The sequence below is a fragment of the Anneissia japonica genome, unplaced genomic scaffold (assembly GCF_011630105.1).
Source record: "Anneissia japonica isolate Jap-2015-1 unplaced genomic scaffold, ASM1163010v1 scaffold24_len2511860_cov200, whole genome shotgun sequence".
NCBI lineage: Eukaryota > Metazoa > Echinodermata > Crinoidea > Comatulida > Comatulidae > Anneissia > Anneissia japonica.
Window position 1 is genome coordinate 333,821 of NW_022730786.1, and position 18,809 is coordinate 352,629.

The window sequence follows — 18,809 nt, forward strand, 5'->3', positions numbered from 1 at the left end:
GTATATATATATATATACTGTCTCTTATACACATCTAGATGTGTATAAGAGACAGGGCCTACATATCACACACATACACATACATACAGTATACATAATTCTTAACTAATGTTTCATAAGGTAACAAACAACGAAGGATCCCTTGTGATTGTCTTATGAAGGGACCTTAATTAGACTTTAAAATTAAACAACTAAAAATACATAGCGAATGTAAATAAATACAACAAGATATACATATTTAAATACTGTAAATACGGTAGGCCTACAACTGAAAGAAGTTTAAGCTATGGGGGTGATTAAACATTACTGTAGGCCTACCGTTAACTTGAGGTTAGTCTTAATATTTACAAATAAGTATACTAATGGTATTATTACGTGGTATAAAATTCGGACCAAAGTCGCCATGTATTTGTTAAATATTGTTTACAATTCTTTACTACAATTTGTCCTAAAATTAAGTTATCATCATTTATATTATCTAAAATGAAGTGCCTTTTAAAATAAATGAAACCATTAGTATTAGTCCAATTATTTTTAAGTCATTATCATACAATTGATTTTAAATTTCTTTAAATGGTTTAACTCTAATTTCATCAAGTACTTTACAATCAAATAAAGGTGGTCTACTGTTTCTTTTTTATTTTCTTTACACGATTTTACAAAATCCGTTGTTGTTAGTTGACCAAGATTATTTTCTAACTTTCAGTTCAAGGCAGTTAGAGCGTATTTTTAAAAATCTATAATTTATCTAAAAGATATGGTTCAAATTTAGGGGCTCCTTTATACATTATATAGTTTTGAAGTGTAGATTTTTGTTGGGCTCTGATAAGCCAATCTTTGTCTTCGTTATTTTTGTGGTTAATTTTAGCTGGTTCTCAACCTTTAGCTGGTTCTCAACTATAAAAGGCCTCCAGGCTATTTTTCTTTAGTATGATTTTAAATGTGAGAGCCAACACCATTTTTAGTTTATCTTCATTATTCATAATTGCCTTAAAAATTAATCTTGGCCATTACCTGTCATCAGTCATAGTTTTTAAGCGGTTAAGATACTCTGCCTTAATTAATGCCGTAGCCAGCTGTTTGGACAGTTGGGACAGTCCCACACAATTTTTCTAATGGGTCCACAAAGAATGGGTCCACATTTTTAAAAACGGCTCCAAATTATGTAATTTTATGCATAAAACGGGCCCACAATTTGAAAAATGGGTCCAGATTTCTCATATTTATCTTAAAATGGATAACATTAAAAAATTGGTTCAGATTGTTCACATTTTTGCGTAAAATAGGTCCACATTGTTTAAATTTACGTGTAAAGTGGGTTCACCCTGATATTGTCCCGCACTCTGTTCGAAAATCTTGGCTACGGCATTGGCCTTAATATTATTTTGTTGTGATGATAACGATTCCTATCCTAATTCACCGTAAAAAGCCTTTTTGGCAACATATCTTGGGCATTTCAAAATAATCTTTGCCATAAAATATTGAAAATTCTCAATCTCATCTAATGCAGTTTTGCAGTTTAGCAGACAGAACTGGCATAATTAATTGTAGGTGGTGCTATACATTTCCATAAAAAATTCTCATATTCGATTATAAGTATCTTGATAGTTAATTATTGATTTAATGAATGCTATAGTATTGATGATACTATTGTATTGATATTTTTATCGTGCGCCTTACGTAACTAAATTTACAAATATAACTCATCACTTGCAAATAATTAAAATCATTTATTAACGTCATAATAAAAAGGAACATCAAGAGCATCTGTATACACTATTACAATATTATTGCACTCTAAATAAATGTCATTTACAATTATATCATTCTATATTATTATTCATTGAGTATTAAGCAATACATTAAGAAAAATCGTGTATTAATGGGAATATCCAAGGATGTATACCACTTGGCCTCACTGAGCTCAGGTGGTAAATTATCAGAACGGTAATCGGAATGTCTTGGGTTCGAATCTCGATAGGGACATACGTTTTTCTCAAATATTAGTTATCATCAATCTTCATCAAACAATTGTGGGAGATGACTTCAGTGAAAAGGCAATTACTTTTTAAAGGGACATTTCAGGGGTGTTAATAATGAAACTTACGGTAACTTGCCAATCAAAACAGGGCCAGGAAAACACTCACGTCGTTACATTGTCGTTTATGGAACCTTTAAGCAACAACATCCATTTTAGTCATCTTGTTCTATATTTTGCTGTATATTTTTCTAATCAACTTTTGTATTTTCGTTTTTATAATTCCAATTGCACCATAAATAGTGATAGGGGAAGGGTAGTTTCTCTTTTCTTATATTTTTATAATGTTTTTTGTTTTGTTTTGTTTTATCAATGTGTTTTGATTTTATTATGTGTTTAATTGTACCGTACTCGCGTAAATAAGCGCCCAGGCGCTTAAAAATATGTTTTTGCACTCTTTGAAGGGTGCTTATTCAAACGGGGCACTTATTTAAACGGGCGCTTATGAAAACAGAGTGGAGATTGAGGGGCGCTTATGGAAATATATGAATATTGGGGGTTCTTATGAAAGCTTTGAAAATTCAGTGGGCATTTGAAGGAAAAAAAGATGTATAAGGGCACATGGAAACCGAATATTACGAATGGTTCTGGTGCAGAAAAGAAATCGTGCAGAGAGCAAGGCTCCTGAGAAGAATGCCAGATTCAACAGCAGATGAAATTAGTGGGTGGTGGTGGTGGTGGTGTGCATGTTTGTTAACCATCTGCCGATTGTGATAATTAGTAGGATTATTGCAGGGCTTCTTGCAAAATTGCAACATGCTAAAAGTTGCAAATTGTCGGGGGAAAAAAGAAAAATGAAGAGAAAAATGTTAGAAGAGGAAAGTTGGAAAGATACGGTCTCATCTCCAGGAGAAAATATCCTCATTTTGAAGTGACATAATAAAGAATGATTTTATACGAATATGTGAATCCATTCCACAGATCAAATCATGCCAACCAGAGTCCCGGGATTGATTGGATTATTGGCTTGCTAAAAAAAAATCACATGATATTGTTTCAAATAAAATGAATAAACATAGAGGGGGCGCATATTCAAACGGGGCGCTTAAGCAAATATTCACACTAGGGGTGCTTATTCGAGAGGGGCGCTATTCAAACGGGGGGCTTATTCGCGCGAGTACGTTATTTTCGTTTTATTTATAGAAAACTTTTTTTAACTTCTAAAACCATGATTAACAGTTCTTTAGAAATTATTTTAATTAATTATATACAAGACAGTGTTTCTACAAACCAATCTACCTGGTGAAGTTTGTACACTTCTTTATACACGCTTAAAGTCTTCTGCGACCAATTTGGTCTCATTGTTTAGTTGATACATCAACCAAATCATAATTGTCAAGCCCTATATGTTTGTATCCAAATTTAACATCTTTATCGGTTGAAATAAAGTTGCTATTGCCAGGCGCAGATCCAATAAAAAGGGAACAGGGCACACCCCCATTTTGCCACTCTCAATGCATATCAATGATATGACTTGAAATAAGCATGACTCACTTATCTATTCTGAACATGTTGTGCCTCCCCACCCCATTTGAAAAATTCTGGATCCACCCCTGGCTATTGCTTCTTCAATTTCTCTAGGTGCATATTCAATGCATTAATACTTCAGAGTGGCAGATCCAAGGGGAGGGGCGTAGGGGTACTCATCCCACCCCAGCAGCAGCCTAAAAATACTCTAACCAAATGGCTAACATTCCAAACTTGCCAGTGGGCACAGTTCCTTTTACCCAGAATAGGTACAAGAACACCCAAACCCACCCCACTTTGACCATACGACCTGCCTCCTCTCAGACCGTAGAGCATCAATTTCTACTCTCGACCTGCCTCCTCTCAGACCGTAGAGCATCAATTTCTACTCTTGAACGCACAGATGTGTATAAGAGACCTCCACAACCTGGCAAAACAATCATGCATCTGTCACTGTATTAATTAACTAAATATAGACAAAGCTAATTTTCATATACATCAACCATATACACTTAGCATCATATTGACATAGTTCCACCATCATGTAAGTTTTTGCACACTCTGTGCATTGTATAATTCATTTTCACATACAGTTTAATACACAACCTTTCAGAAGATTATTTATTTATTTATCTATTGTGTGTTCTTATCCATTTTAAATCAAGACAAGCATACTTCCATATACGGTACATCCATCAACCATATAAACTTAGCATCATATACTTAGCAAATAGTTCCACCATCATGTGAGTTTTTGCACATTATGTTCTAATAGTCTGTGCAAGACAAGTTCATTCATTTTCACATACCGTTTGCACAACCTTAACAGATATGCTTGGAAGATGATTAATTGCACCATTGTGTCCATCTACATCCTCAGTCCATGCGAGGTCAGCTCTTTTCCACATACTGTGCAAGCACAAGCCAAGTATGCTTTACAAAACACTTGTGCGTTCGAGGCGAACCTCAATTCCAAATACTCTACATGCACAATTCACATATATCCTTAATTGATGCTTAGTTTCACCCTTATAGTTAATGTGCACTTTGAGTAATGTCACTGTCATAGTGACACTGAACATTGTATTCTGCCATAGATATTGGTGCTGTCATAGTGACACTGAACATTGTATTCTGCCATAGATATTGGTGCAATATAAATTCTTGTTGATTGATTGTATTTTGGCTTGAACACCTTCAGTTTTGCAAGGTTAATTTTTCTATAAAAATATACAACCATCTATCATTCATGCACATGCACCACTTAGATTGTGTGCTTAGTAGTCTGTTAGGTTCATCATCATGTGACTTTCTGTGTGCTATTCGTCCTTGATTGCTGCTGGTTCTGCACGCATCCATTCTCCAGGCTTTGTATTTGACGATCTCTAGTGGTACCATTTGTTTCCGTGAAAATTACAACATCTTCATACTTAGGAGGTGGCTCCTGGTATCTGGTCTCCATCATCTCGACCTCCTGTGACCAATTCCGTGAAATTGGTCTGACCATTGCTTGTTCGTAGGATGGTGGACGGTCATGGTAAAATTGGTGCCTACGGTTCCCACTCTGGTTGGGATAATTCCCTGGCCATGCTGCAGAGAACAGAACATGCTTATTATTTTGACGCTTTTCAGCAGGGCTGGAAAAAGTGCACAACACTGAGATTGACAGAGGCACTTTTGGGGAAAAAATTTGTTTAAAATAAACTGTTGGTCTATATAGTGTACAGATAACATTTGGTGACAGTTTTCATGGTTGGAGGCACAAACATTTTTTTTCCAGGCCTGGTTTTCAGAAATTAATTTTAATGCTGGTGACGCAGCAGTGGCAGACGTGGTCTGACAGGTTAAAAGTTTGTTTCACCAATATTGTGCTGTGATAAATTTTATAATTATCGAGATTGTTTTTTTATTCTAGAATTCATCTATTTTGTAAGTAAATGATGGTCATCAAAATCTGCTTGCTATGTCATTAATAGCATATTTCCTTGTTGAAATTCTACCAATAATGGGAAGTGAGACTTACATTTTTTTTTGAATTTGTAGACCATATAAACTGCAATAAGAAGAGTTATCGGTAGGATGAGCATAAGGAGGTACTGCGTCTTGCTGCTGGAAACTTTAATATAACCAGTCCCTGCACAAAAATACAAACAATGATCAATATGGTAATATATGTTTAAATACGAATGACTCATTTTATGGAAAAGCAAATACCAAGTCTGTGAAACCAAAGATCTTATAATAACAAGATAGCGTTCTCCGCGGTTTGCGTGTAACAAATAGAAGTGTCCAATTCACACAGAAAACAATAGAAAGTAATTGTAACTGAGAGAGGGTGTCCTAGTTGATACTATGGCGGTTGTTCCAGACTTTGTACTGAGATCATAGATTTAAAAGTTCAAAAGTAATTGTAATTGCAAGAGGGCGTCCTACACTGTGTTATTACAGATTTTGCAAGCAGAAATCGATTAGAATGCTATCTTTTATTAGAATGGCTATTCTAATGGTGCCAATCAAGGGGGGCAGTAGTTATATGCTAATTGTTATCAGTAGTGGCATTATTCTCTAATATTTCAAGTTGATTTTTGTTAATCTGAGGTTGAAGATACTACTTGGATCCCCTTATACCTCCTTGCTTGGATATACTGTATTTACCTCAGCCCCACCATGGTTGGGGCTGAGGTAAAAACATTTATGATGGCACCTCTAGGTGGCCGGAAATGGCACTCTCAGACCTAAATTTGATTATAATTTTCCTTTTTTCTCCATTCTTTTTATAATTTTGTAAAATCAGGTGGGCCCAGGCTGGCTCGTCCCCCACCCCTTCCCTTTGAATAAACCCCTGTGTGACTCACCTTCGACTCCACTTTCGGTGCAGAATTCCCCATAGAAGAGAGGCGGACATGAGCAGAAGTAGCCATCTGAAGAGTGATGACAGGTTCCTCCATTAAAGCAGTAGTTCTGGGGGCATTCTCTCGTCGTCACTGAATCCTCTAAAAATTATCAAACCATTTTTACTCAATAGTGAGTTTTATATTTTAAATTTTAAAATATTATTCCTTTAGGCACATGGCCAAAGATTACCAATAGCGACTTAATCACTGTCCTATTAGATAGGTGGCAATCCCTTCACAGTGGCGGATCTAGGATTTAGCAATGGGGTGGATAATGAGAGGTGAGAAAGACCGTCCCTTCCCATTTGAGATTTCTTTTTTTTGGAATTAGTAGACTATTAGACAATCTTAGATGGCATCTCAAAAGAAGTAAGCTTAGAATAGAAAGTGTATGTTTACAAGAGTACATGAGAAGCAGACACACAAGACGAGTATGACCATTATCTTCTTTTTTTTTTTTATGGTAAATGAAGGGGGATAGCTAGCCACTCTATTCACTCCTCTAGATCTGCCACTGCTTCACATGACAAACATAAAACATCATGCTTTCCTTTAGACCAAGTCTCATATGAGGTTTAGGGAGCAGAGATGTTTAGATCGTGAGAAAAAATTCTGTTACCGTGACAGGAATTGAACCCAGGACCATGGGATTGGAAAGCAAGCACCTTTACCAGCAAGCTTTTCAACTTCATTTAATGTTTGCAATGTATGACGTAAGAAGACATATGTAAATGAGCTAACATTCCTTAATATTAATGGGCACACACAATCAGTTAGAATGGCATCCCTGAACATAATGTAAAATTAGTGCTGTGTGTGTATACTTCAATATAGGCACAATCAAATGACTTTCTTCGGGCCTAACTCTATCGGTTAACAAGAAAAATTGCATATTTTTAAATTCTTGATGAATAATCCATACTAAAATGCTTAAAAATAGACAGAAATTTCGAAGCAAGGGGTAAGGCTCTCCCCCATCCCTCCAACAGAGATTTTACATTGACATCCCTAGTGACCTCTTTAAAAGTTTGTTAGACCCTTGTCGAACAAATGAAGCACATTAGAGTCTGTGTATACATTTTATTGAAACTATGTCTACTTAACATATTACAGTTTCAAAATGACTTATCAATGAATATTTAAGATGACAATCATCGATGTTGCATTAAGTGGTGCTTTATTGAATATGAAAAAATTTATATCCAGAGAAATTATCTTTGAGTCTTAAAAGATTTTGGAGACAGTCAGATGTAAACCTGTCTCTTATACACATCTAGATGTGTATAAGAGACAGGTGTAATATAGATCGTGTCTTTACATGTCCCTCCATTAGCACAGAACAAATCATGGCAGCCTAGAAGAGTAAGAGTAATGCACATCCACATATCATATATTTTACCTGTTGCATATCAGGAAAAGCATTTATGAAATATAAATATTGCTATTACATTATGATCAATATTAATGTATTTATATAGCATTCAGCAGAGAATTAGATTGCCAGTACAGAATTAGGTGCTAATGACCATGGACTACTATATACCTTATATATAATTCAAATTTCTTGTGTTGTATTCTACAAACAACTAGTGGAATTGACCAATCAAATGTTGTTATTACCTTACTGACATTTATGAGGTATAGTAATATCCTATAGATGATAAATAAACAATTTTTTATGGGCAGTAACTAAATTTGAATATTAAACATTTTCCATTTTTTCAAAAGTTTCATTTTTTGAACTAACCGTTATATGTCTTCTTACATCTAGGACCAATGAAGCCAGGGGCACAGTCACAATAAAATTCACCCCCAATCGTCGATTGACAGGTACCCCCATTGGCACATTCAAAATCTTGGCATCCATCTGGTAAAACAAAACCACATAAAACTGTTTTTACTGCGAGTACAGTAGCTTTCTTAAGATGTGTTGAATGTGTCCTTAAGTTCATTTAAGCTGAGCACACTCTGCCTCCGCCAGTAACACATCCCAGTAGCTACATCAGCACATTTTGGTATTTAACCCCACCAGGTATCCACTTATACTCCTGGGTGGAGAAAAACAATGCGGATAAAGTGCCTTGCTCAAGGACACAGGCGAAATGCGCAGCAAGGAATTGAAACTCCGACCTCGAGGTTAGGAAACCAAACCGTTCCCGCTGCGCCAAACCACTTCCAATCTGCCGCTGCATTCTGATTTTTTAGTTGTAAAGTTTGATTGTCACTCTAGAGTTTTATCATATACTTAAGTTTAATAATTATTATTTCATTAACACTTACAATCACAATACTTTTCATCAGAGCCATCAGCACAGTGGTTGTATCCATCACATAATAAGCTGCTTGAGATACACCACCCATTATCACATTCAAAATCCTTACAGTCTCTGGTATCTAAAGGGAACAAATTAACACTATCACAAGCATTTACACAGAAAAACCTCTACCTACGCCTCTGTCTACTTTTACTTTATTATAATCATACCGTAATTTGCGAGCTTTAGATGGGCTTTCTTTTTGAGATAGGCTTTTTTCAAGGCTACTTTTGCTAAGTATAAAGAGGGGGCTCTTTCAAAATGAATGCTGTAAATTTTGTGAATTTGTACAATTAAACAAAAAATATGGTCAATGTAACATCAATATGTATTATGGAGTGTATTTAACTGGCATAAATCACCTAAACTAATGTATTATAAACCAAGCCTTGTTTTTAATTTATTTTGTTTTCTGAAATTCATGCACAGTGTATGTACTGTACTATCTCAAAAAAATAGCCTAAGCTATCTTGAGAAGAAGCCCATGGGCTTCTTTTTGAGGCTACTTTTGCAAACTAAAGAGGGGGCTTCAATTCGAGATGGGCTTTATCTCGAGATAAAGCCCCCTGGGCTTCAATTCAAGGTTTTACAGTATTATGCAATTTGTCTTACAATTTAATATCCATCACTTTCATTATTATTATTATAATCATCATCATAGTTTTTAGCATAATAATTATTATTACCATTACATTTTGTCATAGATGCATCATAATCACTGCTATCATCATGATCATCATACTAATAGAGTTGTAACATGGTGGTCAGGGTGCTTGCCTTCCAAACCATAGATTCTGGGCACAAATTTAATGTCAGGATTTTTCTCATGACCAACAAAACACTCTACTTCATGAGTTTTATAATGTATAAGGCATTATGCATATTCATATAAGGCATTATGCATATTCACCTGTTGATAGAATTTACTGAATCCCATGATCAATGGGAATCTTTCACATCTTTGAAAATGATAAAAAAACAGATTTCCATTTAAAATTGCAGCATGTTCTAGAATGACATCCAAATGGCATGTTGCAATATAAATATTCACCAATTCCACACAATATTTTACTTTCACGTGAAAACATTTGCACTATAATAAACACATTTCTGTGCACTGCTTATGATTATACTAATTAAGGATGATACAAAATCTCATGATGCAACACTACTCACCACTTTTTACAAAAAATGAAAATACAACGTCTAATGCATCCAGCCATGTTTTCAAAGAATCGGAACGCAGACGCATATAGAGGCTGTCCTTAGAAGAGTAAAGGCTTATGTCACGCTCAAGACCTCCACCAGGCAGGCTGAGATTGAGAAGGACCGGGGATCTGGATGAGATGCCATCGAGGACTTCCAAGTGCAGCAAGCTACTCAAATCAACTGAACCTATAATTTTAAAATTATTTTTTTCAAATCATGAAAAGGAAACATGAAAATTAAATGTTCATTTTTACAGGGATTTTATAAGAAAAGGAGGAGAAGAACCCATTGTTTTCTATGGTGGCCTTAGTCAAATTCTTGCACATAGTCACCTATCAAAGAGTACGGTATATAAGGCAAATCTGATTTTGAAAGCACACAATATTACCAGAATAATAATAATAATAATAATTCTGGATTTCTACGTGTACAGACCTCAATGATCTTACTATAACAAGATAGTGCTCTCCGCAATTTCTACATGCAAATCCTATAAAGCAGTGTAGGGCATCCTCTCACAATTACAATTACTTTTCAACTTTGACATATATGATCTTCGTGCAAATTTAAATTATGCAACAACCAGGGTAGCACATGGATAATTCTATTTTGTAACATGTAAAAGAGAGTGCTATCTTGTTATTATAAGACATTTGATAGGCCTATAAAGGATGCATTAGGGCCAATGAAAAAAAAACGATTAGTTTACCACCCTCCCCCGCATGTCTTCTATGGCATTGAAAAAAATATTAAAATTTATTTTTTTTTCCATATTTTTAGTAAATAGTTAGTAGATATTGTTTGTATTATCTCAATCATGTATTTTACTTTGAATATCAATGAAACAGCAAATAACCCAGGGTGATATTAGGCTTTAGCAAAATCAAAAATCAAAATAAAAAGCCTCCCTACCTCATCACTTTTCTAGTCTCGATAGGGTGATAAACTAAGAATTTTTTTTATAGGGCCTTAGCCTTCCACTTTATATTCGCCCGAGTTTTGCTGTCTCGTTCTGGGTATTTTTGTAAAAGAAGTACGAGAGAGGGGAAGAAAAACATGATATTTTATATTTAAATGTGATCAACAACAACCAAATAGATTATTATGAAATGCATACTTAGGTTGAACTGTATGTACAGGTAAATCTGCATTGCGCTATTGATCTGCCCTGCTTTGAATAACCAAAGCACATCAATTTCTCCTTCATAACCCCCTACTGGAAAGTGGATCAGTCCATTTCCATTTTCAAAATATCTGAATGTTTGAACTTGAAAAGAAGAAAACAGGTACAGTAAGCATATAGAAACATGTTTTCAAAAATATGACAATATCACAAAAACAATTCATATCTACAATTACCATATAATAAAATGAGATTTTTGTTATACCTCACCGCCCACCAAAAATTATGATTTCGAATAAAAATACAACTTTATTTTTGGCTAATTAGCACACTCACCACTACATAAAAATGGAAATTTCAGAAAAAAAAGTTTTCCTTTATTTTTATTAAGCCCGCCACTGCCTTAAAATCTCCGGAAATATGAGTTGCCTATTTATCCCTAATAATATAAATTTAAAGCATTTAACCATCCCATTACATTCAAAATAAAATTTTATTTTTATTTTCTCATCCATCTGGATGTTTTTCACAAAAATATTTGCTAAATAATAAAACAATTTTATCTTTTTTCCACGCTCCTCTGACAATCTTTAAAAAAATAAGTTCGTAAAACAAGGTATTAAAAAAGTCTCACTTAAACATGAAAAAAAAAAATGGACAGAGAAAGTAATACTTAATCTAATCCTAACAAACATGCCAATCCTACTCCTTAACTAAGCCTGGTTGGCTAATTATAATAATAATAACAATCATTTATTAGGCGCCCTTCCAAAAGAGACCAGAGCGCAATACACATTAAAACAAAGAGAATGATAACATTACTGTATGTCAGGCAGTATATCATTCCTATTACTAATCTCCTGATGCCATCGGAATCATAACAATAATAAAAATGATGATGATGATGATAGCAACTAAATATAGTAAATCAAGTTGTCAAATGAAGAGCACAATCCTGACTCGGATTAAGTTGCAGTAAATATCAATTAGGTAACTCGATGCCGGTGGGTACTAGTTTTAATTAAGGAGCTCCTAGCTATCAAGAGTCAGATATACATGATAACAAGTACTTGAAAACCTCCTAACAAAAATATCCAAAGGCTGGTAACATCATAACATAACATTTATAACCAAACATCACATTCTATCAACAAGGTATCCTTACTAGCGTGACCTCGCGTTTGACCTCCATGCAAGGATATTGAACTTGGGAAGTATTATAAGCAGAACTCAGGTGTAAATACACATGCCTATTACTTACTGCTTGTATGTGGTGGAGACAATTTGAATGGAATGGACGGAATAGAACTGTAAGTCGCTTTGAATCCTGAGAATATGTATGCTTCGTATGTTGATGAGACAATGTATTCAATGTACAAGCTCGTTCCAGATGATAATATTGCCTGTGGTCTCTTTGTCATTGTAAAATTAAATGATTCTAACAATTGAAAACTTGAGTTAGCACCATCGTATACCTAGGGAAATACAAAAATAAATTAAATTTCTGGTATATTTAAAATAATAAAACATCAGAAACAATACAAATAACAATGAACAGTAAGTATAACAATATTGTCCACCAACAGGAATATTCAAGCTAACAGTACTTTAAATCATAAAAATAACAAAAATATCAATAACAATTATATAATAATCACAATAACAGTCGTTATTTTACTTTTCATTTTGCCATGTTAATCAAACTGCATCCTCGACTCTTCCCCTACACCCATTAACAGAAACACTTGTTCATGCCTTTATTCCTTGAAACCAGTGGTGGCGCCAGAGCTCGTCGGGCAGCCGAACTAACAAAAATATAAAAATAGGCCCACGCCAAGCCAACACATGTCCGTCACACTCTGAGAGTGTCATTTCTGGCCATCTAGATGTTCCTATTCTTTAAAAAAAATCTCATTTGGGAGGGGGAACTCATTCTCAAAACCCTTCCCCAGCTCGGGCCTATGAATTCAAATCCCCTGTCGGACTTACTATTGTCTGTCAAAAACTCACCCTCCTTGGATTTATTTAAACATAATTTTAAAACTCATCTATTTCAAGGCATGGATCCATTAGGGTACCCACGTTTTGCCACTAAATTTTTAAAATTTCATTGCATATCAATGTTATGTGCTACTTATCTATTCTGAAACCCCAACCCCTCTCCATCCCAACCCTCTCTCCCCACCCCTGTTTGAAAAATTCTGGATCCACCCCTGATTTTAATCCAGTCTACTTTGTTCAAACGTTTATATCTACATTGTCTTCTTACTTTCTATTTATATTTTATTCAAATCTTGCTCTATGTACACTTTCATGCATTTGATCATTTATTTTGAAACTGGCACATAACAAAAATTTGTTCATCATTATTAATATTATCCTCTTCCCCACATAAAATAATTATGGGTTTTTTGGGAATTACCTTCAGAAAATCCTTATCATTATCACATCCAAGTTGATGAATACTACATATACTCAAAAAGTCATCAAAGACCAAGTAGACACGCCCATCAACCAGGTGAGTCTTAAGGTGATATGTGCAGGTGTAAGGTCCAGGTGGTCGTACTAGAGGAAACCCAGGTGACTGGATCGTGTTTTTGTTTGATTCACTTGTCGTTTGTGCTATTTCAATGCAGGCTGGGGGTAAGAGGGAGAAATGAAATTTATGTTCTCTGAGCAAATGATAAATAAAGAAGTTGATTTAACAAATAATTGATTTAAGTAATAGCTGTCGTACTAACCTACACAAGCATTTACCATCGCATCAACATTGAATTTGCATAACAATATTATATTAATATATATTATATTAAAATAAATAAATTCAGTTATATTATTATTTGTCATACCACTGGCCATACTGAAATGTAATCAAATTTGGGACAAAATAATTCCCTGAACAATTTTATTTTAAAATAAAACAAATTGGATGCATTGATAAATGAATTATTAATTAAATGATAGCACATTTGAAATAGCAGGATGATACTATTGAATAAATTAATTAATGTAGCTATAGCAACATGAACATGGAGGTTGCCTTCGATGTGATGTTAAGATGAACTCAACAGAGCGCACCTGTCGGGGTGGGCAACTCTCACAGCCTGAATCCAATAACTTCAAAATAAAAACACATTAAAAGGCTAGAAGTAACACGGCAAGCTACAGAGCCAAATGGCCAGACAGATGAACACCAAACTCATTCAAGTGGAACTGAAATAATTATCAGCTAATTAGCATGGCCTTCAAAAGGACTAATTCAACAATTATGAATGTGTCTGTTGCTGGACCATATCTATTCAATCTTGGCTTGAATCATTTATTCAGATCAAATTGTTATTACGTTACAAGAAGAATTCAAAATTGACTATGTAATTCTTTTTAGCGTCTAAATTCCTACAGTAGTTTTATGGTGTACAATATTGATGCTGGCCTTTTACTTCACAACCTAACATTTTCTTTTATTCATCAATACAATTATTTTATATGTGTTTCTCTGCCATAATATTTTTTTCAAAGGGTTGGTTAAAAAGTTCACAGATGTTGACACTTTAAATGCTAAAAGATAGGGTCTGTGCTATAAAGTCAAGGACAAAAATTATGACCGAAAAAAGCGCTTAATTGCTATGTAGCCTCATCCCTTTTTACATTGACCTCCTCAACTCATAATCCTCCACGGTTGACATAAGACAGTGAACCACCCCTGAAATAAATTTTACAAATGATACTGAACACTGCCTTTACTTTCACACTTTTTCTTGTTTTTATGCAATTCCAATCTTGGATTTCCTTGTTTATGTTTTATAGTAATTTGGCCACAAAGCCATGAGAGGATTATTTTATGTTTTCTACTGAATAAAAGATCAATATAATAATAATAATAATAATAATAATAATAATAATAATAATAATAATAATAATAATAATAATAATAATAATAATAATAATAATTCTGGATAATTAATTAATAGATTATCGAAAATTGATTCTTCATATTCTCAATATGTGACTTAGTAAAAGTTAAAATGAAAAATTGAATATTACAGTATATTCAGGTTTTTGATATTTTTGCATGATACACATAGCTACCTCTACTATTTATTACAGTATCAAAAATAAAACAGTGTAAAGAATTGAACTATATAGACTATAGTACGGTTGGTATATAATTTACTATATTGCATTATATAATATCAACAGAAGACTGGTAAGAAAGGTAACTTACGATTTCCTAAGACCATGAGGTAGTGAGAGATCAAGAGAAGAAGAAGCAACATGGTGGCAGCGACATCAATCATTCAAAGGACATTAGCAAAGAGAATGAGGATAAGAAAGATGTTGATGATAATAATGATGATGATGTTGATTATAAAAATGTTGAGGATTACAGGATGATGATTTTGACGGTGATGATGATGATGATGATAATAATAGTAATAAAATATTAATGTTGATTATGATGATAATGTAAATAATAATGTTGACTCGATAAGACTGATTTTGGTTATGATGATGATGATGATAATTAAAAAGATAGGAAGATAATGACTATGCTATATATTATGATGATGACAATGAAATTTTTAAATGTTGAAAACGGACATCCTACATATACTAATGTTCCTCATCGTAGTAAATCTGAAATATAAATGAACAATTTATATTTAATGCTTCTAGAATATAAATACAAGAAACACAGTAGCCAAGGCAATTATAAAAGTAATTGGTATTTACTTTACATGATTAAACTGGGTTGCTTTCCACTTTTGACCCAATTAATATAGCATCATATAGCTTTTTTATCGTTATCATTATCGTTGAAGTATAAACAGGCCTTTAGTGCAGTTAATATACATGATACTTTAGGTAAGACTTTCTTTATACTTTGTTTTGCAAACTTAATCTTTTAAAGATTGTCAGAGGGCGGAAAAAAATAAAAATAAAATTTTTTTTTTTTTATTTAGCAAGGATTTTTTCCAAAAACATCCTGACGGATGGAGAAATAAAAATAAAATTTTATTGGTGAATGTAAACAGTAATAAGATGGTTAAATGCTATAACTTTATATAATCGGAAGAAATATACATATTTTTTAGATTTTTTTGGAGATTTTAAGGCAGGCCTGTTTAATAAAAATACAGAAAAACTGTTATTTTTTTCTCAAATTTCCATTTTTCGTGGCGGCGGGTATGCTAATTAGCCAAAAATAACATGTAATTTTTATTCGGTATCATCCTTATTCGCAGGTGCCAGGTTCGCTAAACAAGCTATAAAAAAAAAGTCTTGCCTTAAGGAGTAAAAAGTGAACAAAAAAATATAAAGGAAAAATGTAGAAAAAAGAATAGAAATCCTTGAAAAAAATATAATGAATAAAACAAAATAAAAAATTGTAACAAGAATTAGAAGAAACACTAAGGAACAATCAGATTTTAAAACAAGATTGAGGCATCCCCTATTTCGAAACATTTTTAAAATTTATGTATTCATATTTTCATTAAACTCAGTGAACGTAAGAATAACCAGGCTGTTGTTTCCGAAAGCGAAAACTGTGACATGGTTAAATCTTCATGAGTACATGCGTGTGCGTACTCATCGCTGAACTCCCCACAGAATTTTTCCATGATTAGTCTAACCAGAATTGAGTTTAAATTCTGAACACAAAGGGGCTGCAGTAGTGTTATAAAGTATCTCACTCAATAACATGGTTATTTATTGCTTGAGTGAAAACCGTGTGGTACCCAGTTAATGGCCTGGGACATATAGTCGGAATGTGGTTAGGCCTACATAATTTGAATCTTTGATTCCTTTTTTATTTTCTGACTCATTGCACCAAAGCAACACCAATTTTTGTGTCTTTGAGAACATGAATTTCTCATATTTTATTAATTTAATTTATTAATTTAATTTATTAATTTATTCAGCCATAAAAATATGCATACAGAAAAATTATAAAAAATAAATAATTATAATCTGGGGTATAATATATACTAGGCGAATTTATGGGAATTTTATTCTCTAGAAAGCTTATTTCAGCAATGCACCATGCAATCTGCGTTTTATTGTACAAATACCTTGTTGTGTTTACAAACGCCAAAGGCATTAAATGGATAAATACTACTACAGCAATGTAAATTATTTAAATTCATTACTGTAAGCTTATCTGCAACGAATATTACTGAACATAAAACAACTAGTACTTGGTATATCCAACAGTGGAGATCAATTTTGGACACCTGGTTCCATACTATACACATTATATTAATACATGATATACAGTGTGTAATATACAAAATAAATATGATTACACAAAGTAGACATAAAAATATTTTAATTCGAATATTTTGAGCACTCCTATGCTCTTCCACATAACACGTACACTTAAAAAACTTTACAATCTAGAAAACAAGAATTAAAACAGTCACTAAGATAAATCATTAATGATACGCATAATATTAAAGGTGGATTATATGGGGTCGGTAACAAAATGAAAAGATAAATAAAAAGACCTAATCAGCTGACTATAGGCCTATAATCTCAGCATGATCTCAGTTCTTAAGAAAAAAAAATAGATAAAAGTATAAAAGTTTCCTAAATGAACTAATTAAAATATCAACTTGGAAAAATACATTTATATATGCATATGTATACATATATACATATATAGGCCTTAAATCAAGGTATAATAAAGTGATAAATAATAATATGTAAATAAGGAACCAGGGAGAAAGAACAACAATATAAGAATTAGATGTTTGATATTATACAAACATACCTGAAAACTACTCCCTTCTCAATCAAATATTCCTTGACTTGAATGACGTATAAATCAAAATTGTACTTCCTGCTAACAAAAGGCTTTCATGTGACACACATCTCAGCTCCAATCAACTCCTTCAATATAGCTGAAAACAAAACAATCATCAATGAATTACAAAAGTACTAGGCCTATGTTACATGATTTTCTGCTCCTACATGCATCACCGAGTCTTCTTGCGTGCTCCAGTGAACTCAACTTGCATGTGATCATTGAAGCATGATTGAAAGCACAGGTCATTTAGATTAATTAGATTCTCCCAGAGAACGACTTAAATTTCTCTCCATACGTTCACAATATTGCTGTCAATTGATACCTCAGCACAGGAATGCTAATGGACGGTTGGTCTCTCACAATGTGAAACTCCTCTGTCAGTTAGTTGTTTGTTATTTTGTTTTTTAAGACAGCAGATTTTGCCTGATCATATTAAATAGTTTACTATCAAATCTCAAACTAGGCTTCAATAGCAAAATGGGCTGTCTCTTATACACATCTAGATGTGTATAAGAGACAGATGATATAAGAGACAGAAATATTATTCACAATTTATTGAACCACCTGTTTGAGATAAATGAACGGCTGTGACGGAGGATTATGAGCTGACTTCTAGTTAAGCGTGAGGGCATGTGTTGCCGATAGGCATTAAATGCGATTGTAAAGATCGTCCAGATACTTGGATATTAGTGTTAATATACTAAGAGCATGGGCTTCTCATGTGCTATAGTCACTAATATTTATGCTTGGTTTTGCAAGCTAGCAAATGCAAGATTCAAGATTTTTAAAAAAAAATTTCCGGCGATAAAACCAGCAGAGGCTCTAGAAATTTGCCGACAAGGGTTCCGACAGGGGTCCAAACCAAAGGGTTGATTAGAGCCTCAGTTGTGGTCGGAGAATGAAAAATCCCTGAGTTCTCGGGAGATTTTTTATGGCTTAGAATGGTTCAAATTGT

General features: G+C 33.6%; 1 protein-coding gene and 1 long non-coding RNA gene across 2 annotated transcripts; both read right to left on the reverse strand.

Annotated features, from left to right (window-relative positions):
- Positions 1–4,599: 4,599 nt before the first annotated feature.
- Positions 4,600–6,544, reverse strand: LOC117115091. Its single transcript, XR_004446485.1, has 3 exons — positions 6,361–6,544; positions 5,529–5,639; positions 4,600–5,095 (listed from the first exon to the last, which is right to left on the reverse strand). It is a non-coding gene; the product is annotated as an uncharacterized LOC117115091 (long non-coding RNA).
- A 1,597-nt stretch (positions 6,545–8,141) lies between these two features.
- LOC117115096 lies at positions 8,142–13,905 on the reverse strand. The gene is made up of 7 exons (XM_033258762.1): positions 13,896–13,905; positions 13,469–13,683; positions 12,308–12,521; positions 11,041–11,190; positions 9,891–10,109; positions 8,680–8,793; positions 8,142–8,266 (listed from the first exon to the last, which is right to left on the reverse strand). Exons 1-7 carry the CDS (start codon positions 13,903–13,905, stop codon positions 8,142–8,144), a joined length of 1,047 nt encoding a protein of 348 aa, XP_033114653.1.
- Positions 13,906–18,809: the final 4,904 nt, after the last annotated feature.

Excerpts from the sequence above, each read along its gene's own strand:
- LOC117115096 (XM_033258762.1), bottom strand. Across the intron at positions 12,522-13,468 it reads ATGATAAGGATTTTCTGAAG|GTATACGATGGTGCTAACTC; the intron begins GTAATTCCCAAA and ends GTATTTCCCTAG. Across the intron at positions 8,794-9,890 it reads TTCATTTTTTGTAAAAAGTG|ATACCAGAGACTGTAAGGAT; the intron begins GTGAGTAGTGTT and ends TGTTCCCTTTAG.